The 27,904-nt window shown below is 31.9% G+C and overlaps 1 protein-coding gene across 1 annotated transcript; it reads right to left on the minus strand.

Moving 5' to 3' along the window:
- Nucleotides 1-26,886, minus strand: LOC143083048 (heat shock 70 kDa protein 12A-like). The gene is made up of 11 exons (XM_076259183.1): nt 26,508-26,886; nt 25,320-25,450; nt 24,814-24,960; nt 22,335-22,628; nt 18,646-18,738; nt 15,261-15,353; nt 9,908-9,967; nt 7,979-8,289; nt 4,315-4,533; nt 3,166-3,319; nt 1-1,475 (listed from the first exon to the last, which is right to left on the minus strand). The coding sequence occupies exons 2-11, from the start codon at nt 25,408-25,410 to the stop codon at nt 415-417; spliced, it is 2,523 nt and encodes an 840-aa protein (XP_076115298.1). The 5' UTR covers nt 25,411-25,450; nt 26,508-26,886; the 3' UTR covers nt 1-414.
- Nucleotides 26,887-27,904: the final 1,018 nt, after the last annotated feature.

The raw sequence follows: 27,904 nt of genomic DNA on the forward strand, positions 1-27,904 counted from the left end.
TGGATTTATTTTTGTATATTTTCAAGAACATAATATATATAGTAGTATACTTTTTTTCTTCAAAATGAAAGCATAATTACAAAAATAATATATATTAATAGTGAATACATGTATGTCAAAGCTGCATTTTCAAATCTCAAAATCAAAAGGGATAATCACTGTTTCAAAGCAGAGCAAAATAATAAATAAAACAAAATGTTGACATTGGCGAAAAGAAATGATGAATATAACTATTATAAGTTCATTAAACGGCATTTTGTTAGACAATTTGCTGAAATAATGACTTTGTTTTGATAAGTTCCAAAATTTCATTTTGTATTATTTGTCAACTGCCAATTTTTTTCCGCTGATAAGAATATATGAATTGCATGCAAATATTTGTCCCGTTATTCAGTATTATTATGCATGCATATATTAAAGGAGATTCAACTGTGATGATATCACTTGTCCTGATGTCAAATCCACAGCGCATATCTGAAGTTCTGTATGTCCGAATATAAAGCATACTTGGACCTTCCTTTTTTCTTTTGATGGTTTTGGGAAAACCATCTTAACTTTTCCCAACTTAGTACAACCTTCCTCATCTGTGAACATTGGATTTGCTTCAGTAGAACAATAAATAGGCAAGAACAATTCAGGTTGAAATTCCCTGTTCGTACTAATAGTAGAAAAATGTTGTTTCCCTATTTCGACCGTATCGTTCAGCTTAACAACTGGCTCGAATAATTGTGTACATATTTGTTTACCTTTGACTCGATGCATATATTTTCTTTCATGAATATCCTTGTTAAAATCTGCAATTATTTGAATTCCGTATGTGTACCGCATTTTTCGAGAAACTATATAATTTGGTTTGTGGCCAAATAATACGGCTCCTTTTAATACAGACATGCCTGCTTCCATTGGAACAATTACTTTGATTTTATTGGACTCCCCAAAAGACCTTATGACCGCATCTTGAACTAACTTGCACTCTGAAAATCCACCTACTAGTAATATCTGAGTCACTCCTGACACAGAAGTCAATATTTTGTTTATAATTGTAATAATACCGGCAATCGTTGGTGTAAACAGAGACTTAACAAAAGATGCATCAATACGAACTTTGTCATTAAACACTTTTATTGTGTCTGAATATGGGGAATTATCAAGTGCCTTTTCAAAATCTTTCTTTTTCGCGTATTTTTTACATATTTTGTTTAAACCTACAATTGGAATGGTGATGTTAATCTTGCCAGTTTTTGATGGACTAATGGATCTTTTCAATACTTCAAATTCACGACAAAGATCCAAATATACTGAAGGGTCATCTTTCTGTAACTTTTCAAATGCTTTTGGTCCCATGGTAACTTCAAATATCTTGAGGTACGATTTGTCGACCGACGTTCCACCGCAATCATTGCCACTTGCATGATGAAGTTCTTTCAAACGACCATTTTCAAGTTTCTCTTGGACTATTATATCAGCAGTTCCTCCTGTTTCAATAAAACTTAGTTATTTAACATTAAGTTTAATTGTTTATTTTTCATTTTACATTAAGGAAATGTGCATATAGCCAACAGTAGTATACCCCTGTTCAAAAGTAAAAAATCGATTGAGAGGAAACAAATCCTGGTTACAAACTAAAACCGATGGAAACACATCAACCATGAGAGGAAAACATCGAAACAACAGAACACTGAAGTGCAAAAAACAAACAACTATGCAACATACACAGAAAGAAACCATTAGATAACAACTGTCATATTTCTGACTTGGTACAGGACATTTTAAGAAAAAATGTGGTTTTGTGGTTGCATAACCTCCGCGCTTTATGGCATTGTACAATATACCGTTAAAATGACAACGTTACATGATAGGAATACAGTGCAAATAAATACAAGAACACAAAAGACAGAGAAATACATTAAAAATGATATAATAGTTCATTTGGGAAAAGTCGAGAAAGATATCTTTTTTTAAAATAGTAGAGTTGTCGCCTCGGTAACATATAGATATTTTTGTCATTTGAGACTATATTACTACTTTGAATGAAAACCTGCCTTTCCCTATGGAGCACCTACGATCACTCCCGTCAATTAACGTTGGGTTCTTGTTGTTGATGCAGTGTTTTTTGCATTGTTTTGTAGACTATTCATAGTCTGTTCGTTGCTTTGGTTTTTTTTACTTTTTACTTCCAAGTGAATGTCTATTTGAATTTTTTTATCTCTTTTCTTTGTAATTCAGAATTCAGTCTCATTTGAGAGTGAAAATAAGGATGCCAAAAAAATAAAACCTATATTTCTGTAAACATATTGTCTTCATCAATAGAAAGTTTGTATGCATATTTCAGTCTATTCAAAACCGAGAAAAAGTGATTTTTATACCAGAAAAAACGATTGACACTCCGATTAAAACAGACTTCTCATTAGTATAATGACAAATTCAAACAAAAACCGACAAAGACAATAAAGACATTCACACATTGAACCAAAAATAGAGTAATATAAAATCAGACACTCCGGATTAAATAGCGGTAGGATCTCGTCGTGTAGTTTATAGGATGTAGAGATCTGACAAAAAGCAAAAACGCTGCATTTAGTAATGGCTAACGCTTTACAAGAGGGCAAGATAGTTGTTACGTCAATTTAAACAATCTGTAGATACCAACAAAATACAGAAACAAAGAAAACCAAAATCTGCTTTCAGTAGCAAAAACAAGTTGTCAGACTTGCTTTGCTGAGCATATCGATCCAAAATGGTATTTCAGAACATTGAAAGCAGGAAGTAGGTGTCTGAAAGGTGGTTCGAAAAAAAGTGATCGCAGATGTTACCACTCTCGTTACTGTCAAGCTTGTTTAGTAAAAAATATTAAGAAAAGAAGGATCGACAAGACAACGGATAAACGGGAGAACAAGAGAAAAAAAACCACGCCTAAGGTGGTTGTGGTTGGTTGTGTCTGTCATATTATTAATATTATTAATGTTGGTAACATCAGGTGTCACATTTACAGCAGGTTATGTTCTCCCTTAAGGTCGGGTTTTGTATTGCCCAGTGTCTGTAGCTTTTTTTTGTGTGTATTGTGTACTGTTGATCGTTTTCTGTTTAGCCATGGGGTTGTTATTGTGTATCGACTTTTGAATGTCCTCTTGGTATCTGTCATTGACAAGTTAAAATAATCAATACCTCCTAAGTCGGCTACCATAAATTTTGTGCCCGGTTTGACAATAAATTCTCCAATCCCACCGTCCTGGATTTTGTTTGCTGTAAAATACTGACCATAGATAGAAGCTGCCTCGGGTTCAAGTGCTAGATAAATCTGGTTTGATGGAATGCCAGCCTTAAAAGTACAAAGATTATTATTCAGTTTTAAATGAGATGATACCTCTTACAATTGTCTTTTCTCGTTTTAATATAATAATATAACAGTTGATGTTTAAGAAATTGTTCAAATCATACATTCTTAGATGTATCTCAAGAAAACGAAGTGCAAAATAGTTTATCACCTTTGGTAATGGTAAGACTATTCATAGTTTTTTTTATGTTGATAACAGAAATGACAATCTTATTATATAAATGGATAGCCATCTGCAGCACAAAGAAAAACAGTTTGCTACTAAGTTCTTTAGTTTAATGTTCTGATAAATTAATAATTTTCTGGCACCAGGAATCTGACATTTTTATGCAACCATTTTGGTTATATCTGGATCGCTTTTTTGAAGAAAATAAAACACTTATGGACGCATTCAAACTAGCCAGGATTTATGGTAAACATGACAAATTCTGTTTTCTTTTGACAACTTCCCATTTCTCAATAATAAAACACACCATAATTCATAGTCTACTGTACATAATTCCACTGATAAAATACCCACATTTTTTTTCACTTTATAAAACTTCACATACAGAGATGATTTTTTTTTCTTATTTAAAGGTAACCGGTTATTAGCTATAACCTATAATGTCGTAACTAAAAATATTCACTTTGAGCGGTTTAAAATGACATGAGTTACAAAAACGACTATATAAAACAAATCCAATAATTATCAAATCAGTAAAGCATGTGTTAAATTGACATCGAAATTTCTCTGTCTTAGATTCCAATTTCCAACTAAAACAGTTATATAGAATTTATTAACTACAATTAAAAGGTTGAACTGATATTTTATGGGATTTATCTATTTATGCTCTTCCATTACAGAACCAAACAATGAAGACCAAACCGAAACGAAAGTTGAAATTTCAAGCTTACTAAAGGGGAAGTAACTGTAAAAATATTTGAATGATGGTATCTGCAATCAGATATAAATATATTAAATGCTTATATTAAGTTACCTTGATAGCACTTTCTTTCATAAATTCTTTTGCAGAATCTGACCATATTGCTGGTACGGTAAGAACCCACTTAATATCTTTCATCGTGAACTCAAAACCACATGTTTCTGCAAGTTCAAACAAACAGTCTTTTAATGCCTTTATTGACAGACTAAACACTTCAATGGCAGGAATAGATTTGCCTGTAACATCCTTAATTGTTATATCCTTTGTTATGTCCTGAAAAGAAAAATGTATTGAAAATAATTTTATTTTAGAGTTTGTGAAATAATTTAAATCATTTTTATAATGGCCACTAATTGATTCAAATTCAATTGTTTAATGAAATTCAATCAACATTTGACTTGAGTTAACCACGACAAAAAAAAACAACAGCTATTGGATCTAGCATTTTGAAAGAATGTTATATGAATTCATATTTGGAGAGATTTCACTATTTAGAACTCTTTTACCGGGCCATCAGGAAATTTAATTGACGAAAAACATGTAACGATCACGGGTACAGACAAAGAGTATATTGGCCGTACAGGAAACATATTACGCCAAAGAATTATGTTTCACCGTCAACACATCCGACATTTAGAAACTATGGTAATTTACGTTAGTGAACATTGGAATAAATGCGCATCTAATAAATTACCGAAATACTATTTTTTCTCATTCTACCAATAGGACGACCAATATACTGAAGAAATGCGAATAAATAAAGAAAATATGCAATTGAGAATGAAAGTGGGGAATGCCAAAGAGACAACAACCCGACCAAAGAGCAAACGACAGCTGAAGGCTTTTAAAACAACAAGAAAATCCTGCACCCGGAGACCGGTTTCATCTGGTCCCATAATCAAATGTGAACTTGTTCAGTAAAAATGGACATCATTTATTCATTTAAAAGTAAAAACCAAGCTAAATACATAAAACGTCAATTCTGTTATGTAACATTCCTTTATGCATTGCTACGGAATCATTTTAGCGGCGTTTCTTTACCGATGGCCTTCATTACTTACATTATCATCCATCACTATCACAAAGATGTGAAACCGGTTAGCAAAAATTGTAGTGAGTAAAAGGACTTTCCTAGCATTTTGAACTTTAATACTCTTCATATATCTACTTGTGTGTACGCAGATTTAAAAAAAAAATTATATAGTTATATATAGTGCCTTGAAAATCAACCAAACATTGTTAGAGTAGATCTGGTTCATTACTTCGAGCAGTGCTTTAAAATATATTTTTAATACACACTTCTATGTTAAACATAAATACATTCTTCTTATTTTTTCAATTATTTTGTTCGCGGGTCTAAATCATTTTTTTATTTAATATAAGATTTCGCTATTTTTTTCTATAAATAAACTTTATCGTATACTTAATGGTAAAATTAAATAAAAAAAGAATGGGGTCACGGTTCATTTACACTCACAATCTGCCTTCGAAAGAAGCATACATTTTTGTAAAGTTTTTTTTTTCTTCTGTTGAACTGGTAGGAGAAATAAAGGTAATATCGAAATAAAAATAGAACTTAATTACAGTAATTGCTTAAATTTTACAATCATTTAGTTTATGTACAGCTTCTTTGAAAACAATAATAAAAAAATGTAGGTCACCGATGAGTTAAAAAAGATATTTCAATTTTAATGCCAAAATATTGCATCTGTGCACCAAAGGGAGATAATTTGGAGCTTTTTTAATCATATAAACTTTTTGAAAGTCATCTGGGGCCAAACCGGATCGATTGTTTTGGTTGATTTTTGTACCATATCATAAAGTAATAACTAGTAGGGTAATACATAAAATTTGTAATGAAAAAAACAATTAGTTATTTTTTTGCTGAAAATTTTGTACCCGCGAGCCTCTTTAAATCAAGGTGCATTTTCACAATAACGAATACAATAAAACATTCAACTATACATACTAAATTCTTTTTGTTTTATTGAACAGTAAACAATTTAATGTTGTAATACTCAATATTTTAGTCGGAATTAGGCCCTAAAATCACATAATCCTTAGTTAAAAAAGAAGCAAAAACTGAAAACAAACACATCATCACTAATAAATTTCAGGCTCCATATTACTAGTATGTAATTTTGCATTGTTAAGCAAAGTAATAGTTTATTTTTTAACGTTTATGAGGACTGGAAAAGGATGAATTCATATCAGATGTTAAAAAAATACCAGGTTTGCTTTCAGTACGAGCGAGCATCGTTTGTATAGGTATGTTTTTGTTCTTCTATCTATCTTTATTTTTTCCCCACTGTTTTACGTTATAACTCTTCCTAGGGGTGTAATTTTCTGACGTGTCAGTCTCGTTCCAATCTCATTCATAAACTATTCCGAAACATGTGATACCAGTGAAAGACATCAATAAATTAAAAAATATCATAAACAAACTTAACTCTATGAAATACTTGTGTATTTACAATAAGTAGTTTTTAAGTAATAAACTTTCACACTTTATAACCAATCAAGCCAGACTCTTTAGCCAAAAAGAGTTGGGGTATACAAATGATTTTAGCAGAAACCTGTACATCCCATATTATATTTTTTCTTTTCAATTTTTTTTAGATATATCTTTTTACAATCATTTATAACAAAGAAGTTGAAAATAATTGCTTTGAACGACAAACGACATAATCATTTTACTCGCGTAGTGATATTAACCATAGGTGGATTCTTAAAAGTTCTAAAGAACTTCTGGATAATTTAAAATTTTTGTCTGTTTCTAAAATAAGTTCTTACATAACATTTGATATATTAACCCTGTATACCACCATTCCCTATGTGAATTTTATTTTTTGAAAATACTTTGAACGGCAAAATTTCTTTTTATGTGACGTTAACCTTTTCTGACGTCAGACATGCAAACAAGGAATGTGATTTTTCTGTTTTATAGATGCTTTTGTGCTTATTTGATAAATAGTCTGTTTTGTTCATTTTTTTTACATTTGAAAATGCCTGTACCAAGTCGGGAATATGACAGTTGTTGCCTATTCGTTTGATGTGTTTGATTATTTTGCCATTTGGATTGGGACTTTCCTTTTTGAATTTTCCTCGTAGTTCAGTATTTTTGTGATTTTACTTTTTAGTTCTATAAAAAAAACACAAATAAAAAAATTGACAGCTTTGAAATTTGGCACGAATAAGCAACAAAATTTTATAAAACTTTCTTTCATTTACACCTAGCTATAGTTTATTTGGGAAAATTTACTCAAATTGGCCCATTTCATCTTTAGTGAACGAATGAACAAAACTGTTATTGTAAAACTGATTTTGTTCATTATAATAGCACAAAAATGGGTAAAAAAGTTTTGGAAAATGGGAACATTATCAAAATTGGGTACTTTCAAATGTCAAAAAAGAGGGCCACCATCATATAATTGTTTTTCAAAAAAAATTTCTAGAGTGAAATAGACCGCCTGAATCGGGTCTCAAAACAAGTTTAATTCTAGAAATGTTTGGCTCCTTAGAGGTGTACATCCTTAAATGAAATTTATCTATTTAATATTTTTTTCTTATAGTTTTCATTTATCCTTTTTTAATAAGTTTTTATTGATTTCGTGGTTAAAGTTGGTAACTAAATAAAGAGTGGAACATATGTTGAAGAATCGAGTGAATTGCGGAATCATTTTTGAGCAATTCTATTGAAATTGTATAGATTGCAAACCTTTTTATGAAACAGTTCCATCTTAAACCGATAAAAGTAATAATAATCATCTTGTTCCTTATCAATCACTATATCAATGTATTTGTTTTCTGCTTCATAACCAAATCCAACAAAACTCTTCTTGGCGTCTAAAAGTAAACAGGTTGGTGTTTTTAAAGACAACAATTGCCTTCCGCCTGCATTCCACGATGCTTTGGAATAGATATGCAATGGATTAATACTAAAATCCGATCTCAGTGAAAATGCAAATCCCGAAAAGGTTGTACCAAAATCCAGTGCAGCAACAAGAATGTAATTATTGTAACTGGAACCTAAAATAACGATAAAAATTATCAATGTTACATTTTCTTCTTTATCAGTACAGATACTACAATTAGTATTAGAAGAAGGATGTACGATAGCTTTCAATAAAGTTATTTTCGATAATATTCAAAAACAAATATTTAAACAAATACCATATATATATAAATACAAATAACACTTTAGGAATGTTATGCGTTCGAAACGCATTTTTAGATTCACCTTTACCAGGACCACTACTAAAATTATGAAAGAAAACCAGACAAGTTTAACAATTTTTTACTTATGAAGGGTAATGCTGCACAGCAGGGGACTATTACTAGTATCATGTCGACGTACCTGGTATGGCTATTTTTGGAAGTCTTGTGATTCTGTCGGTTTTCCTGTTTTATCTTGTTTTGTCTCATCATTTTATTGATTTAAGAGATTTGAACATTAGAAGACTACTTTAGCTACTTTAGCCTTAATTGGTACCGACACATGAACATTTTATGGAGTAAATTATATTGAAGTCAGAATCCGTCCCTTTAAAACATAGCTGATAGAACAGTGAAGGCCATTTGTAAGGTCCTAAAATAAAGCTAATCAAGGACAATATTTAACAATATAAATAGTAGAACAGAGAAAACAAAAACTCATCAATATCTTATCAAAGAATGCAATCAAGAGCAAGGTCAAAGTGGTGCATTATCCAGCTTGTACATGCGGTAATAGGTCATCCCTTAGTACACTATTACATCGGTGGCTACTATATTTAAGGGTATATTAAGTATTTCGAACATCATTAACAACAAACAGCATGTCAACTACGAATTAATAAATGAAATTAAATTACGTCTCATCAACTTAAACATGGACCATGTCAAAGAAAAACAAATTATCAAGAGAAAACAAAAAGGCGTTTCGTTCCCTTACTGTGTTAGCCTAAATAATAAAGGTTGTTAGAGTTCCTAAATTACGAGACTTGTCAAAGGTCTAGGTGACCAAGTCATGTTTTGTTACATTATCATTTACCAAATTTATCATAAACATTTACACCTTTTGACTGTGGTTATTACCAATTTTATTTCAACTGATCGGGCGGAGCTTACGTTTTAATTTGCATAAGGACAGTCTATTTGAAGATTGTGTGATAAGGATGATTGCCGTTATAATTATTACTTATTTCCAATCATGTATCAGTGTCATCAAAGGAAATTACAAAACAATGACTGAACACTTCCTTGATGAGTTCATCCTGAAACACCTACCTATAAATGGAATTTTTTATTATGAGCTAACCGATTACACTCCGCCCAGTCAAGTGAAATAAATCAATTTATACATTAGTATTACTAATAAGTTTTGGTTGCTTTCCCATACGATAAATGAATTATATATACTATTATCTTGCATGTTTTCTTTTTATATGTGGGTACCATTAGTAGTAATCTAAAAGTTAAGAATGACGTCAATTTACAATATCTATAAAAGAAGTGCCAGAAGTCGCGATCCAGTAAAATCGAATCATATTGAAACTGTGGTTCTCAAAATCTTAAGAGTATCCAGTTAAACAAATCTAAATTGGACTATGTCTTTTATGAAAGCTTTTCTTAAAATAATTTTTGGAGATGTCTACTTTTTTCGTACCGTCTTCTGGAATGTCACACACTGCACTCTTATTACTGCTGTGCTGTTGGGGATCTATATCTGAAATAAAGCAAGGTTGAATGCAAAAATATCTCTCTGACAATATAACATGTATGCACAGTTGAAAGCATTGTTATGGTTCTTTGATAACAAAACATTGCAAAATGTTTCGACATACTGTCTCAAGCAATAAATTTCGATTAAGAACTGCATATGGCATGGATTGAATAAAATAGAGAACGGAAATGGGGAATATGTCAAAGAGACAACAACCCGACCAAAGAGCAGAAAACAACCAAAGGCCTCCAATGGGTATTCAACACAGCGATTATATCCTGCATACGAAGGCGTGCCTCAACTGTCCAATAAAATGTTTTGTAATATATTTCCCTTTTCTGAAAAAAAGGAAAGTACTTTTTTTATTTGGTGCATCAGAGGCGCCTTACAGAATGAATTTCATCAGGAAGCTCAAACCTTCAAAATTAAAAGCAAGGGATGTGCAAGTACTTATAAAATCAAAGGATTTGCAGTACCTAAACTATTTAGATTTTTATCGTTGTTTCCGTTTTATTAGTAATATGACATGAATGTAAATTTACATGGAACACGCTCGTAAAGTAAAATGTGCGTATTTCGTTCTAAGAGTCACGAATGAGGGACCGTGTAAGGAAAATATAACACGATATAGTGAATAGTTATTCACAAAGAAGGAAATATTCGGAAAACCTCGATTAGACTGACATAATAATAATAAGCGCATAGTCAGCAGTGTGTATCATGTGCGATTTTGTAGAATTTTATTTTCATCATTTAGATCTGGAATATTACATAGTATGACGTAATGAACCGGATATTAATCTTCAGTTAATAATTACTACTCTTCTCCGTAGCTTGCTACAGATTATATAACTAATGCAAGCTAGTCACATCATTATAAAACCAATCATAAATACTTTCTTTTTAGATAATAATATTAAGACGGCGTGTTTATCGTCTGAAACTAGTTTTTTAGGCATAAAGCTTGTTTCCTGAAATCTAATAGAGATTTGTAACCTATCAGTGCTTTTTTTTTCTATTTTGTCTTCCAAATATATGGTCAATCGATGAAATATTCCTAATTGATTGTTCTTCTAAAAATCATATTCCAAAAATATACATGTACATTCATAGCTTTCAGAATAGAGTTAAGTTGTGGAAATGATAAAGTGAATTTGATAATTTGTATTTGTCTAGAGGAACTCTATTGTATTCTGGAAAAGGCATATAAAAAGCACGCCATGAGGACATAGACCATATGATAACAACGTCAAGTAGTTTTGTGTACTGTTTTTTTTTTATTAATATTTTAAGTCATGGCGTTTTCAGTATATTTTCTACTTATGAGTTTGATTGTCCTGTTTGTATCTTTAGCCTATCTTTGACAATAGTAAAACACACATTTCATATGATAACATTCAAGTATTTCTTTCGTTTTTTTTTAAATTGTAACATGCAAAAAACGCAAATGGGAAAGGTAGTATTAGTTAAACACATTTTTCCAAAGAGTTGATAGAATGAGCACATGACGCTCCCAACAAATGAGTGAATTAATAGAGCCATTATATATACATGTATATATATATTTTGTTATATTTTCGATGCATTTCCATTTGTTAATTAAACTTTTTCTAAGTAGTTGTTAAATGATTGTTTGTACTAGATTTGGTTTTTGGGAATAAGTTATTACTATTTTCTTTCCAGTTCACATTTGTTTACATGCTTTTATAATCAGTCTATGGAAGAAGCGATTCGATAAAAGCTTTTCTTATATCAACGAGCGATATTGTCTTATATCAACGAGTTGCATTGTGGGAAATTTCAGACGAATTTTAGCATTTGTACGAAGAAAGGCATATTTATCGGTATAAAGTAATGACTCTTTTCTTAAAACAGGGTGACATTTAACATGACATACTTCTGGTGTATAATTTTCATGAGTTATTTTATGTAATAACAAGCAAGGTGTATTTAAACGAGAAAATTGAATAATTGAATAAATGAAACATAAATGCACGATTTATCATTTGTAGATGTACACAATCTATAAATATCATGTAGCAAATTCAGTGGAATGCAATTGAGATGAATTCAATTGTTTTCGACACACCAAAATCACCTATAAGTCAACGATACTGCTATATTTTAAAATATCAATGCGATATTTGTCTTATATCATAGCGATGATTTTTTAATATCAAAAATTTATGAATGCGATACGTTTCTAATATAACTGCCATAGTTTTCTAATATAGAATTAATACGATGACACGTCACAATGCATGTCAAGAAAACTGCAAACATAATTCACAAACTTAGATCATGACCAGTTCAATGTTTTAGGATCAACATCACTAAAATTTCGTAACTGTAACACAATTAACGCTTACATGAACTTATCATTCCGAAAATGTTGCTTGATCCTATTGACAAAATGATTGATAGTTGAAACCTGTTCAGTCTATTGTTTTCAATCACATGGTTTAACCAACTAACTAACATGTTTAACCCCGCCACATTATTTATGTATGTGCCTTTCCCAAGTCAGGAGCCTGTAATTCCGTGGTTGTCGTTTGGTTATGTGTTACATATCTGTTTTTCGTTTATTTTTCTTTTATATAATAATGCCGTTATTTTCTCGTTTGAATTGTTTTACATTTTCTTATCGGGGCCTTTTATAGCTGACTATGCGGTATGGGCTTTGCTCATTGTTGAAGGCCGTACGGCGACCTATAATTGTTAATGTCCCCTTTTTAAAATGGCTGGATCCGCCACTGCTATAGTCTACCCACCTTGGTATTATCGAAATAGACAAAAAATATCATTACTTAAAAGAAACATTCATTCAATCAATCCAATCCAATCCAATACAGTTCCAAATTACAATGAATATTCAAATGGTAAAATCAATAATCCAAACAAATTAAAATGTACAAATGCTGATGTCCCGCTCTTTGAAGATACCAACTGAGTAGCCTCAGACTATAAAAATTGGACAACTTCAGATACAACGAAAATCAAAAATCTTGTCAAACAGAAAATATATTTATTATTTATTAACATAGCAAAAGATATTGAGAAGAAAGACAGTTCTTTTTGGATATCAAAGACTTTTCCCCGTTGGTAAATCGATATCTCTATGAACATAATCAGCTCGCCGCGTGGACGCTCTTTTGCATCGCGATGACCGTGAGGGTATTCCGATGTATTGTTGCCACAGAGATTTGACTTTCGTTTTTGGCTAGTAACCGATAGTATAAATACGCGAACTTTTCTTAGTGCAAAATAACAATCTGTATCGCTTGTTTTCTTCAATGAGTATTAAAAAAAATGTTTAGAACACAAATAAAGAAGATGTAAATGTCAATGTGTATATTCGTTCATTCGTTCATTGTGTATTAATTTACGTTTTTTGATTGAGTTAAGTCTGCCAATTGATATTTTATCGTGTGTTTTTTCTATGTTGTGATGTTATGCTATTGTTTCAGAAAAAGGGAGAAGGTTTGGATCCATTAAAACGTTTAATCCCGCTGCAAATGTTTGCACCTGTCCAAAGTCAGGAATCTGATGTACAGTAGTTGTCGTTTGTTCATGTAATATATACGTGTTTCTCGTTTCTCGTTTTTTTATATAGATTAGACCGTTGGTTTTCCCGTTTAAATGGTTTTACACTAGTAATTTTGGGGCCCTTTATAGCTTGTTGTTCGGTGTGAGCCAAGGCTCCGTGTTGAAGGCCGTACATTGACCTATAATCATGGTTTACTTTTTTTTTAAATTGTTATTTGGATGGAGAGTTGTCTCATTGGCACTCACATCACATCTTCCTATATCTATATATCTTTCCTAAATTCATAAATTTAGATTGTTCAGTTAGAGGACTGGAAAGCAGTTATTTATAAGGGGAAATTTTAAAGATTTATAGATATAAGAAGATGGTGCATGAGTTCGAATGAGACAACTTTCCATCAAAGTAATAATTTGTTTAAAGTAAACCATTATAGATCAAAGTAGGTCCTTAAACACGGAGTCTTGGCTCACAGCGAACACCACGCTATATAGGAACAAGAACATTGCTAGTGTTAAACCATTCCAACAGGAAAACCAACGGTCTAATTTAAAAAAAAGGAGATTCAAAAGTACAGGTCAATCATTTTGATACTTAGCTATTTGATTATTTGATTACGGCATTGTTTATTAAACTCTTATTTGATTAGATTTGCTTCCAAAACCAATTGAGAAATTTGTAAGATGTTACCAAAAACAATTTGAATTTAAGCAATGGTCTTAAAACTGCTTATTTACATACAAAAGTAAAATAAAAAAAAAATACTGAACTCCGAGGAAAATTCAAATCAGAAAGTCCCTTATCAAATGGTATAATCAAATGATAAAACACACCAAACGAATGGATAACAACTGTCATATTTCTGACTTGGTACTAGCATTTTCAAATTTTGAAAATGGTGGATTGAACCTGGTTTTATAGCACTTCACCTCTCACGTGTATGACAGTCTCATCAAATTCTGTCATATTTACAACGATGCGTGAACAAAACAGACATAATAGGTAAAATTGTCAAAATATGGGTACAACAGTCTAATATTAATACTAATCGGTACTAATATTGATATAACAAAAACACCGTTATGATATTTTAAAAGTATCGCATTGATATTTTAAAAGTATCGCATTGTTTATTTATGTATATAAGAAAAACACAGCACTTCAAATTTTACACTGACATAAACTTAAGCTTCTAACTAACTTCTGCATGTATATTTAGACTCAATTGTTGTTTATATTTGAACAATAAGTTTTAAAATTAGTATTTTCTTCATTTTTCGTTGCCGAAAACAACATTTTCCGCATGGAATGTCTGCATATTTACAATTTATATTAGACAATATCGCTATGTGATATAAGAAAAGTTTTTATCGATACGCTTCTTCCATAGACTGATAATGGTTTTGTCCTGTGGTGTGTGGTTGCAGAAGCTCTAACGAGAGGTCTCGTAGTTAAGATCACTGCATATAGGAAAATATCAACAAATTAGTGTAAAGGAAGACATTGTTTCTGTTCGTGTTGCATTGTCGTTTTGGCTTTTTGTTGATCTTCAGTGTTTCTGTTGTTTCGTTGTTTTCCTCTTATAGTTGATATGTTTAACTCAGTTTTAGTTTTTAACCCGGATTTGTGTTCTCTCAATCGATTTATGACTTTAGAACAGCGGTATACTACTGTTGCCTTTATTTAATAATGTCAATTTTAGAGTTGTTTTTGTGAACGTGAACAATAGTTCTTACTAAAATAAACACAAACCTTCGTAATAGTCTTTTGATGATCCTGAATCTGTTCTTTTGATAGTTTTATCTGAGTTTACGGTCTCATTTGGTGTCAGAATTTCAGGCTCTACTACAACAAGAAAATACTATGCTTGATCATTTATTAATTGATTTTATCTTCATTGATATACAACACATTTCTGAGTGATTGTTTTATATATATGTAGGACTCGGAGGTGCGATGGGGACGCTGAAGTGCGATGGTCACGCTGAAGTACGATGGTCTTGTCGCTGAAGTACGATGGTTTAGTAACATGTTTGAATATTGTGACGTTTTCAAAAATATCGTCACTAAAATACTAAATCAATTCCCTGGCAGAAGGATGGGTTTAAGTAGATGATGGTTTCATGCTAACAAAGGAAAGGAAGGGAAAAAGAAAGTAACGAACGATGGAAGTCCCGAAAAATATTAAGCAGTGCAGGTGGAGTTTATAAAAAATTTAAACTATGCCAATCGGCTAGTCATTGGGCAGATGAATGCTGAAATTGGTTTGCACATGAGGTAACCAGTGTACGGAAGTATGCTGCAAAACTTTTTACGACAAATAAAATATCTTGATCTAAAGACTAAGTTTAACTTCTCTTCAAGTATGCTTCACACGATTTTGTTTGCATGGACAATTAAATAATGAAATAACTTACTAGTATTATCAATGTGTTTGCAATATCAAGTTGTTATGATGTTGTTTTAGTCCCAAGATAAATCCGAATTTGTAATAAGACCGTCACTCTATCCTTATTTTATTGTGGTTACAGTGTTAATTGTCTACAAAATGTTAGGCCGAAATCAACTTGACCGGTACCTATGGGTATTTCCAAATTTATTTTATTCTCCTCAGTGGTTTATCAGCAAATGTCAAAGTTTGGAAAAAACGTGACAAGTGCTATTAAAATGACCCAAAAGCTGATTATTTTTTTATCCTTGAACACCGTATTTTCTGACTAAATACTTATAATCGGAGAATTGACAATTTCAAAATAAGATTAAAATAAGTCAAGATTGTTAAGTCTTTGGTTTGGACTGAACAGAAATTAGGAGCTACTTTGTAAAAATCTTATTCATGGTTTTTTTTAACAACTCATGTACATTTGTTATTATTCAATGTCCCAGGCAGAATATCGTACTTCAGCGTAACCACCATCGCACTTCAGCGTAGTTGTTAACAAATTAACGTCATAACGTCACCATCGCACTTCAGCGTGTTAACCAATGCACTTTAGCGTGGATCATCGTACTTAAGCGTGACCATCGCGATTCCGAGTCCTATATATATAATCCGCGACATATTTAGTTTCATGCGACAAATTGAAACAAATTTACTCAAAAGTGAAAGAATGGACAAAGTCTTACAGAAGAAGAAGATTATCAACAGCAAAAGACAGTCGAAATTTAACATCTTCAAAATTTGACTTTATTGAAACTGTGCCAACTGTAAAAATAAACTAAAGGTTCTAAAGAGCCTGTGTCGCTCACCTTGGTCTATGTGAATATTAAACAAAGGAAGCAGATGGATTCATGACAAAATTGTGTTTTGGTGATGGTGATGTGTTTGTACTTTACTGAACATTCTTGATGCTTACAATTATCTCTATCTATAATGAACTTAGCTCAGTAGTTTCAGTGGAAAATGTTAGTAAATATTTACAAATTTTATGAAAATTGTTAAAAATTGACTATAAAGAACAATAACTCCTTAGGGGGTCAATTGACCATTTTGGTCATGTTGACTTAATTTTAGGTCTTACTTTGCTGTACATTATTGCTGTTTACAGTTTATCTCTATCTATAAAAATATTCAAGATAATAACAAAAACAGCAAAATTTCCTTAAAATTACCAATTCAGGTGCAGCAACCCAACAACGGGTTGTCCGATTCATCTAAAAATTTCAGGGCAGATAGATCTTCACATGATACACAACTTACCGCATGTCAGATTTGCTCTAAATGCCTTGGTTTTTGAGTTATAAGCCAAAAACTTCAATTTACCCCTATGTTCTATTTTAAGCCGTGGCGGCCATCTTGGTTGGTTGGCCGGATCACCGGACACATTTTTTAAACTAGATACCCCAAAGATGATTGTGGCCAAGTTTGGATTAATTTGGCCCAGTAGTTTCAGAGGAGAAGATTTTTGTAAAAGATTACTAAGATTTAAGAAAAATGGTTAAAAATTGACTATAAAGGGCAATAACTCCTAAAGGGGTCAACCATGGAAGTAATATTGAATATTACTTCCATGGGTAGACTGACCATTTCGGTCATGTTGACTTGTTTGTAAATCTTACTTTGCTGTACATTATCTCTATATACAGTTTATCTCTATCTATAATAATATTCAAGATAATAACCAAAAACAGCAAAATTTCCTTAAAATTACCAATTCAGGGGCAGCAACCCAACAACAGGTTGTCCGATTCATCTGAAAATTTCAGGGCAGATAGATCTTGACCTGATACACAATTTGTCTAGCGAAATATTGCGTATTTCTATGTAAAATCTGATAGAACTTTTAATGTATTAATTAGCGTGTTTACGTTATATTCTTAGACATATATATATATGTCACGATATCACAGTAGCATGGGTTCGAATCCCGGCGAGGGAAGAACCAAAAATTTGCGAAAGCAAATTTACAGATCTAACATTGTTGGGTTGATGTTTAGACGAGTTGTATATATATATTTAACCCAACAATGTTAGATCTGTAAATTTGCTTTCGCATATATATATATATATATTAGAAACTCCAAAGGTTCGTGAAATGCTGACTGCATGTGTGTTGAAAATGGGTCTTTCAAACAGAACATATTTGTTGTCAATCAAGACTTAAGCATCTGAATAATGGGAGTGTCCGGGAATGTTGGAATCAGAGAGATTGAATTTTCTTCTGCAGACTAATCAATTTTTGCTGTTGACACCGCAGTTAATAAATATGTAAAAAAAACATATCGGTAAACAAGAAATCGTTATGTTTGTGAAAATTACAATTTCAAAGATCAATATAGATAATCTCACTGAACAGTCATTCTCTGACTATTTTTTTTAAACGTATGCGAGTTTTATGTTCTTCAATCTCCTGTTAGGGTTAGGGTAACAATATTTTATCGTTCTGCTATCAAGCATTTGCACCTTTTTGTCATTTGAATGTTGGTTTCTTGTACATGCTTCTGAATTTCTTCTTTTTTACCCTTTGAATGAACGTATTGTATGTTCAATGTTATTTCATGTAGACCGTAAATCCTGCATAATTATTATATTAATAAGAAGATCGAGATCTCTTTAGATGTTATTTCTTCTTTTCTTTCAACAATTCAAATTTAAAAGTTATGTTTGTAAAAAAGATAGGTCTAAATAAAGACAAACCCTCGTTATTGTCTTCTGGTGGTGATTTTGAATATGTTCTTTGATTAGTTTCATTTGAGTTGACAGTCTCATTTGGGTTAACATTTACAGGCTCTGAAACAATATAAATATAATATGATATTCCTTCTTCTGGTTCTCAAATGGTCCTACTTTTATAATCAATTCCAGTCGTCAATGTAATCTTAGCTTACCAAAAAGTAACTAATCATAACTCCTGTTGATCTACCAAATATTCTAAACTGTTTCCAAATTTGACACATATAGACAAACTCAAACTAGAATCTATGAAAAACATGTTGATTTCAATTTCCAAATGTCAACTAACGGTTCTCATCAACAACATATCCTATATTTCATCGTATACCATATGTGTCTATTCAAAAACTGTATATTAGGAAAAAAACTATATCGACACTACATGATTTATCAATTATTTGACTGATATGTTATGTTTTTTTCTCAACTCACGAAAGAATATCTTGTTAAACGTATCTATCACATCGTAATTTGAATAAAGAAAACATATAAATTTTAATTTTGTCTTTTATCTTTGCGAGTGTTGAGAAACAAAGAGTTGGTTTCAGCTTTCATATCGTGAATTTTCCAGTTCTATATAGCATTATTTCAGCGAACCTACTTACGGAGTATATATCCCTCAGTTGAAACGGTATTATCACGCTTGCAAACAATCTTACCGAATGTCAGATATGCTCTTAATGCTTTGGTTTCAGAGATATCAGCCAAAATCTGCATTTTACCCCTATGTTCTAGTTTTGCCATGGCGGCCATCCTGGTTGGATGGCTCGGTCATCGGACACATTTGTTTTTGAATAATATACCCCAATGATGATTGTGGCTAAGTTTGGATTAATTTGGCCCAGTAGTGTCAGAGAAGAAGATTTTTGTAAAAGTTAACGACGACGACGACGACGAACGAAGGACGCCAAGTGATGAGAATAGCTCTGGGCAAGGTGAGCAAAACAGCTGATTATAGAAATTTGATTTATTTTTACATGAAAGATAAAGCATAAATCGAATGCCAAATCAATTAAGTTCTAAGGGAAATTAAAAAAAACATGTACGTGATTGAGACGATCGCATATTATACTGTTTCACGGCTGTCATGAAATGCTACCGTTTAAATGCTCCTATGTTTAACTTTTATTTTCATGGAGGTCTTCCAATCTGAGGTACCTAACATCTTGACTTAAAAAATTTTGGCTTATATAATTCTTATGTAAATTTGACAATACATTTACTTTTCTCCTTCGACAAAAAAGTGAATACTTGAAAAAGCTTGTATTGTGTGGTTTGATTTATGTATGCGAAACAAAGGGCAGATTAAACACCCGTTTACGTGTGAACGATATTCATAACCAACAAATCGTTTATCAACATTTCAACCAAATTGTCCATTCAGGAAATTCCATTAAAGTTCGCATTTTAGAAAAAATGTATCACCACACAAATAATACAACATTAAATACACCGTTTCGCAGACAAAGAGACGAGTACTGGATCAGAGAATTAGGAACTGCAACACCTTATGGATGTTACCATAAAATAGATGCTGTAGGTAGCTTGAGTAGCCTTATCTGTAGTTCAGTGAATGTGATGGATTTATTAAATAGGTCTCCTCGTCGGCCGAGGAGCCATGGACATCATCGCTCTAATTCACCTGATATGCATGTTTCTATATATGGCCTTGCCGAACATATCAATAAACCTCTTGGAATTCATCACATTCGCTCTAAACTGTACTCACTTCCGCTTTCCAGACTGAACTCTCTATTGAAAGCGTGTGAAGAATGCCACACTACAGATAGTCGATCTACGAAGTATAAAATAGATGCCATGGTGATGGATATTGCTAACCATAAATTGTTTAGACCCGTTTTTGAACATTCGGAGGAACTGCAAAAACGTTCATTCTTCAATTTGAAGTTCACAAACAAGGGTATTGATGCTAAAAATATAAGTAATATTCTTCACCATAAAAGAGTAAAAAGCAACACGCCTTCTTACTTGAAGGATCAATCTTCTCCTATAGTATAGTATTCCTACACCAACCTTGTTGCATCTAAAATTTTCAATCACAAAAAAGTGTTGCAGAATCTAAATACTAATGACCTCAAAGCTAAACCACTTGATTGTGCTTGTTCACATTCCCTTTTCGTGTATAATCCTGCTGGCCATGAAATTTCTGGAGACCCAAACATAGTCCATAACTTCAACATGAGACAACTTTTGTCCAAGGGTCCGAAATACAGAGAGCCACAGTCAATCAATTGGAGGCAGAACTTGAAACTACTAATGGATTCTGCTGAGGGTTATGCAAAAGACTGGGAAAAAAGAGAAAAAGTTGCGGTTGACACTCTTTCGGAGTGGGTAAAATCATTGAGCTAGTTGATTCAGATAAGAGTAAGAAAGCTTAAAGGGTCAATGAGCACCAAAACTCCTACCATCTTTAAAGACCCTCAGGTCTTAGAGGAGTTGTCTTGCCTCCATGACAAATATGTTGTCGTTCCAGCTGACAAATCCTCAAACAATATTGTTTTGGTTTGCAAGAAACACTACATTGACAGCCTGATTAAGGAACTCGGGATGAATAACACACTTGGAAATCCTTCATATACACTAAGTACGCTTACGAAGCAGGAGATCCTGGAAAACCACAAATCGGTTCTAATCTCCTTTGGCGTTAATCCAAAGGATGAAGACCAGGATCTTCCATCCTTATATTGGATTCCTAAGCTTTATAAGAATCCTTATAAGGAAATGTATATTGCAGGTTCTTCCAAGTGTTCCACGTAACCCCTTTCTAAAGTTCTTACTGCCGTACTAACTGCAGTCAAAGAAGGACTTCAGAAATATTCCAAACGGCATATTCAAGAAGTGGTGTTAATCAGATGTGGATACTGAAAAAAATCAAAAGAGTTATTGGTGAATTTACAATCTCAATCATTAAAAATTGTACCAACCTTAAAACCTTTAATTTTTCAACTCTTTATACCACTATTCCACATACTAAACTTAAAGCTCGACTGAAAAAACTCGTCAGCTTATGTTTCTTTAACTAAAAGGGCACTAGACGTTTTAGTTGACAACATATTTGTTGAATTTGGAGGTTTGGTCTTCCAACAGACTATTGGAATCCCAATTGGTACCAATTGCGCTCCTCTACTTTCAGATTTGTTTTTTAATTCTTATGAAGCAGAATTTATCCAACGGCTTATACAGAAAGGAGAAATGAGGAGAAAAATTACATTATGAAATAACCAAAATTAAATTTAAAGCAGCCAATATAACTACCATATTCAGATAATAGCCTAATATTTTCAATTACAAAAATGTCCAATGCAAATGATACGTTCAAAATTTTGTACTCAAGTATTTATTGCGTCGTCTTAACAAGACTTTAAAAGAAAACTTTCAAGAAGAATTTACCAGTTTACCACTCAAATTTTGAATTTTCAAAAACAGATTTTCAGCACTGAAAGATGAAAATACTTATCTGCATTAAATCTAAAAAGTAAAGATCGTCGCTGATACAACAGTTGTTTAAATATTCATTGTACGACTGCTGTTGACTTTTAAATCCCAAACTCGGCTAAAGAACAGAAAGTTATCGTTCTGTAAATAATGGTGAGTACTATGTTTGGGTATTAAATTGTTGTGAATAAACTCACGTTTTTCAAACTTTTGTTTTTCTGCTGTAAGTTGTTGATACTGAAGCTTTTCTCTTTCAATGCGTTGTTTCATCATATCTTTTTTTTCTTTTTTCTTCTGTCTTTTAATTTTCTCGTACTCCAGTTGTAATTGTTTTATTTCTTCATCACTTTCGCTGTCTGTGTCTAAAAAGTTAAGTACGTTTGGAGACTCTGATTGTTTTCTGGGTTTAGATATTGTCGTTGCATTGTTATCCTCTTTATGACGTCCATGTTCTAAACTACTTGCCATCTGCTGTTCATCAGTTGTTCTACCTTTATTAGATATATCTTTTGCAAATTGGGCATTAGACATTTTACCTGTAGAGTATTGTTAGTTACATTTATTCTTTTATTGAACGTTTTGTGGAAATGGAATAGAAAGGATATTATATTTTTCCATTCTTTTTCCATTATCCATTGTTATCAATCATTTCTAATAGCATATTTTACTAAGATATTCATGTATCAAATAGTTATCAAAGGTACAAGGATTATAATTTGATACGCCAGACGCGCGTTTCGTCTACATAAGACGCATCAGTGACGCTCAGATCAAAATAGTTAAAAAGCACAAAGTACAAAGTTGACGAGCATTGAGGACCCTAAATTCCAAAAAAAAAATGTGCCAAAATACGGCCACGGTAATCTATTCCTGGGATAAGAAAATCCTTAGTTTTTCGAAAAATTCATAATTTGGTCATAGGAAATTTTTAAAATGACCATATAATTGATATTCATGTCAACACCGAAGTGCTGACTACTGGGCTGGTAATACCCACAGGGACAGAACGTCCACCTGCAGTAGCATCGACCCAGTGGTGTGAATAGTTATCAAAGGTACCATGATTATAATTGCCTACGCTAGACGCGCGTTTCGTTTACATAAGACTCATCATTGACGCTCAGATCAAAATAGTTAAAACGCAAAACAAGTACAAAGTTGAAGAGCATTGAGGACCCAAAATTAAAAAAAATATGCCAAAATACGGCTAATGTAATCTATTCCTGTGATAAAAAAATCCTTAGTTTTTCGAAAAATTCAAAATTTTGTAACAGGAAATTTATAAAAAAAAATAAAACAATCTCTAAGACGTCATGAAAACTAATGGCTCACTACTTGTCTCTATCTCAATTTGCATATCCTCGCATCTAATTAGTCCGATGTTTTTATAAGACAATTATTATATATTTACGTTAAATATAAGACATAAAAAAAATTAATGAAATATGAATTTATGATTATGGAGAGGACGTCACTTTTATAGTTATAACTTGTGTCCAAATATCTTTTGCTACTTTTGCAAATACAATATGTGTAAACTAATTAAAGAACTATATAGATGAATATTAAAAAGAGGTGACATCATTAGTTTAAATATTCACCATCCGGGTTCATCGTTTCTTTTCAACAAACCAACGCGTATCCACTGTATCTCCCTTATGGAAACATGACTGTCAAGTACTTCATTATGAAAGATTGAAATAACTCCTACATAACAGGTCTACTAGGATCTACTTCTCCATGCTTAGCACATAAGGGTATCTTTCTATAGCTTATTATGGTTTGGTAGGTTTCGAGTCTTGGTTAGGTTTTTAAAAAAATTACCTTAGCTTTACCTCAGCTGTATTTTGCAAAACCTTTTGTAATATTGGGTCCCTCATGCTATTTAACTTTGTACTTTATTTGGCTTTTACCTTTAACTGGCGTACAAAGTTTAAAACTCAATATTTATACTGGCGTTTTATTTCACCAGAAAAAGCGTCTAGGGAACTTCAGTACATATTGCTGAAAGTGCTTGCATTTTTGATTTAAATACTATCTCATGATTAAAACCCATTTTTTTCTTTCTTCATATTTTTTGTGTGTATCATTCGCGATAATTAGGTTGTTATTTGAACTAAATAATAAAAGGGTTTAAATATTGAAAGAACTATTGCAAAAGGTTTAGCAACATACAGCTAAGGTTATATTTTGCTAGGCTAGTTGATATAATGCATCAGATGACAGAGTATGAAGAGTATGTTTTCACCGTATAAAGCTCGCATGTTCCTATTTTGCTCATTTATATCGCGTTACAATTATGAGAACATAATTTCTACTTAATGAGAACATTGTTTTTGTCCTCGAAATATACAAAGCTTGAACTTTTGTGAAGTATTGTTTTCTTTTTTAGCATTTTGGGTCGTCACAATCACTATTTACTTTTACTCGTAGCAAGCTTTCAGTTCAAACAAAATATTAACCAAAAAGGAACAGGTAAAAATGCATATACTTTATACGATGTTGGCTTACATTTATGATGTATTTACTTTGAGATAATTTCTCTAAGGTGTACATGTATCATAAAACATAATTTTGTGCAACGATTCTCATAATGCATACATACGAATAAGATGAGGTTATGGAGTGAAGGAAGCAAATGGTGGTATTTCTTTGGGAAAGGAGATGATCACAGACCTGGATGTATGAGGCGGATAGAGACTGCTTCTCTAGATTCTTTGATTAATGTGACAATTTCATTGTGCTCCAAGGACCTAACGTCTTTTCCGTTTACTGCAATGATTTTATCACCGTGTAATTTTCCACAATGCTCAGCTTGACTGTCTATGTAAATGAATAAAGAATATCAATAAAAAAATATACAATTTTGTGTCTTTTTTATTACATTTCTAATAATACCAAAAGAAATGTATGTTTGTCATAAGGGTGTTCCTGATATATGCAAAATGCAAATACTAAGTAAAATTTTCATGTATTTGTGAAATTTATAGGAAGTCAGATGTTAATTTTTTACACTGAAGTGACCGGCATTTACTTTTACTTGTTCATGAATCAATAAAGTGTATATATGTTTTACTTAATAAATAATAATAAAAAAAGAAGACTACTTCATAATTATTAATTGAGTTATAAATGGATTGACTTTTTGAATGTGACATGATATATATTATAAATTATATTACCAATAAAACAACCGTCTTTAGAAGATTTTACAGTGAAACCAAAAGTTCCATTTTGTTGACGAGTTATAATGATATCATTTTCTGAATTCATACCATCTGTATTTGCTGCTTTTAAAAGTATCAATTTTTCACTGCAAAAACAATAGAATTAAGGTTTATTCTGCAGTTGTAATCTGGCAAATAAGTTATGGCTTTCCTGTTTTAACTAAGGATTTTCTTATCCTAGGAATAGATCTCCTTAGCCGTATTTGGCACAACTTTGGAGAATTTTGGGTCCTCAGTGCTCTTCAACTTTGTACTTGTTTGGCTTTATAACTATTTTGATCTCAGCGTCCCTGATGAGTCTTATGTAGACGAACCGCGCGTCTGGCGTATTAGATTACAATCCGGTACCTTTGATAACTCTTTACACCACTGGGTCGATGCCACTGTTGGTGAACGTTTCGTCCCCTAGGGTATCACCAGTCCAGCAGTCAGTACTTAAGTGTTGACATGAATATCAATTATATGGTCATTTAAATAAATTTCCGGTTGACAAAACTTAAAATTTTTCGAAAAACTAAGGATTTTCTTATCCAAGGAATAGATTACCTCAGTCTTTTTTGGCACAATGTTTGGAAATTTGGGTCCTCAATGCTCTTCGTCTTGTTTGGCTTTTAACTATTTTGATCTGAGCGTCACTGATGAGTCTTATGTAGACAAAACGCGCGTTTGGCGTATCAAATTATAATCCTGATACCTTTGATAACAATTGATTGCATGTAATAGTGAATCTTGAAAACTATTATGTTTATGCACCATCATAGAAAGTAGAAATAATGTTTTAATGACACTGTTACAAACTAGACAAAAAACTACAACAATGCATAAAATATTTTTTTGTAAAGTGAACATTTCCGATATGTATTTTAGAATTTATTACAATTCATCGGTATATAGCAATCAATATCCTTTAACGACATGATTTAAAATCAAATGCACACTGCATCTATAATTTCAGGATATGGCTGAAAAAAAATGTTGTCTTCTTTTATTATCAGATGTCTTGTGATTTTTCATTTATTTAAAGTATGTCATATTTATTTAAAAAGAAAGAAGCAATACAGTGCTATCTGTTAAATATATACACGGTTTCGTTTGAACTCGATACAAAATATTAACATGATTTATTGTAAGCATATTTCTTACCTTGGTTGATCTCCACTGCCACTACCAGATAATTAGACAACCTTGTGATCCCCGTCCTATATACAAAGTTTACTTTTATCTACTATATCAACTTTAATGTCATCTTCCTCATTGATTGTAATGTTTTATCATTTCCTTCATCGTTTATTCAGTGATAACTTTTAACTGTTTCAAACCGTTTGAACTAAAAAAGAAGGAAAATGCTGTTAGCTTAGTTGTCTAAAATGTAACATCGTCAAAATCTAACAAAATGTTTTATTCTTTTGTGTCGTCCTTATAACTTGCAGTAGGGTTTGAGATTTTGCTCTCGTTTCAAGTAACAACACTTCGGATAAAAAGAACTGCAGTGATAGCATAATTATACTGACAACGGGTTATTGTGTTATGTTTTTACTCTGCTCGCAGATAAAAAATTCATTTGAATGTGTTATAAATATCCAATCACAATTATGAAAAAAAAAAGTTTCTGAAATGAGGGCTACCCAAATTACATTCCTGCTTAAATTCGAAGCCTAAAAATGGAATAACGGATTATTTGTTCTATTTCTTCAATTACTTAGAACAATTGGACATTAATCTACGCTTATTATTGCTTGTAACATATTTTATTTGCACATTTTTAAAATATGACAATTTGGTGGACGTCCCATGGCGACGTTATCGTACATTTTAGCTTTTCAAGTGATACTTTATCTGTTGATATATACTGTGAACGTTTTGTGCATTTTTAAATGTATTTACTTAGGGTGAAAGACGTTCAGACGTGTATAATAACTAATAATAAGAATACAAATTGTTTCGTCTCTAATAAAACATGTAAGATTTCTGCTGCTATTTTTACTAAATATGTGAAATTTGGATACCTGAACGTTAAGTCTGATTGGATATCTTTGTGCTATGTCTTATCGTTTGCGGTTTGCTTTCTATCTTTATTTTCTATATGTAAGTTAAAGATAAGATAATCAATCAGCTAGTTCATTTATATGATTTCTAATATAAAGCAACTATATACTCTGGATTTATTTGATTTACACAGTTTTGATTCAGTAGAAAAATCGACATGGTTAGAAAATACAAATAATTACACCACATCTGACACAATTCTCTATCAATACCCTTTTATTTCATTATAGTTCGTCTCTGTGTGTACTGCATTCTAATGGTGTGTTTATGTTATGTCGTAGTTTTCCTCTTATATTTGATGCGTTTCCCTCATTTTTAGTTTGTAACCCGGAATTGGTTTTTTGTCTAAATCGATTTATGAATTTCGAACAGCGGTATACTACTGTTGCCTTTATTAATGGTTAGATTATATATAAAATAACAAAATTACAAACTCAATCACATTTTTATTTTCTTTGTTTTATTTTAATTTACCTGACGTCACTTGTTTATGG

The sequence above is a fragment of the Mytilus galloprovincialis genome, chromosome 7 (assembly GCF_965363235.1).
Source record: "Mytilus galloprovincialis chromosome 7, xbMytGall1.hap1.1, whole genome shotgun sequence".
NCBI lineage: Eukaryota > Metazoa > Mollusca > Bivalvia > Mytilida > Mytilidae > Mytilus > Mytilus galloprovincialis.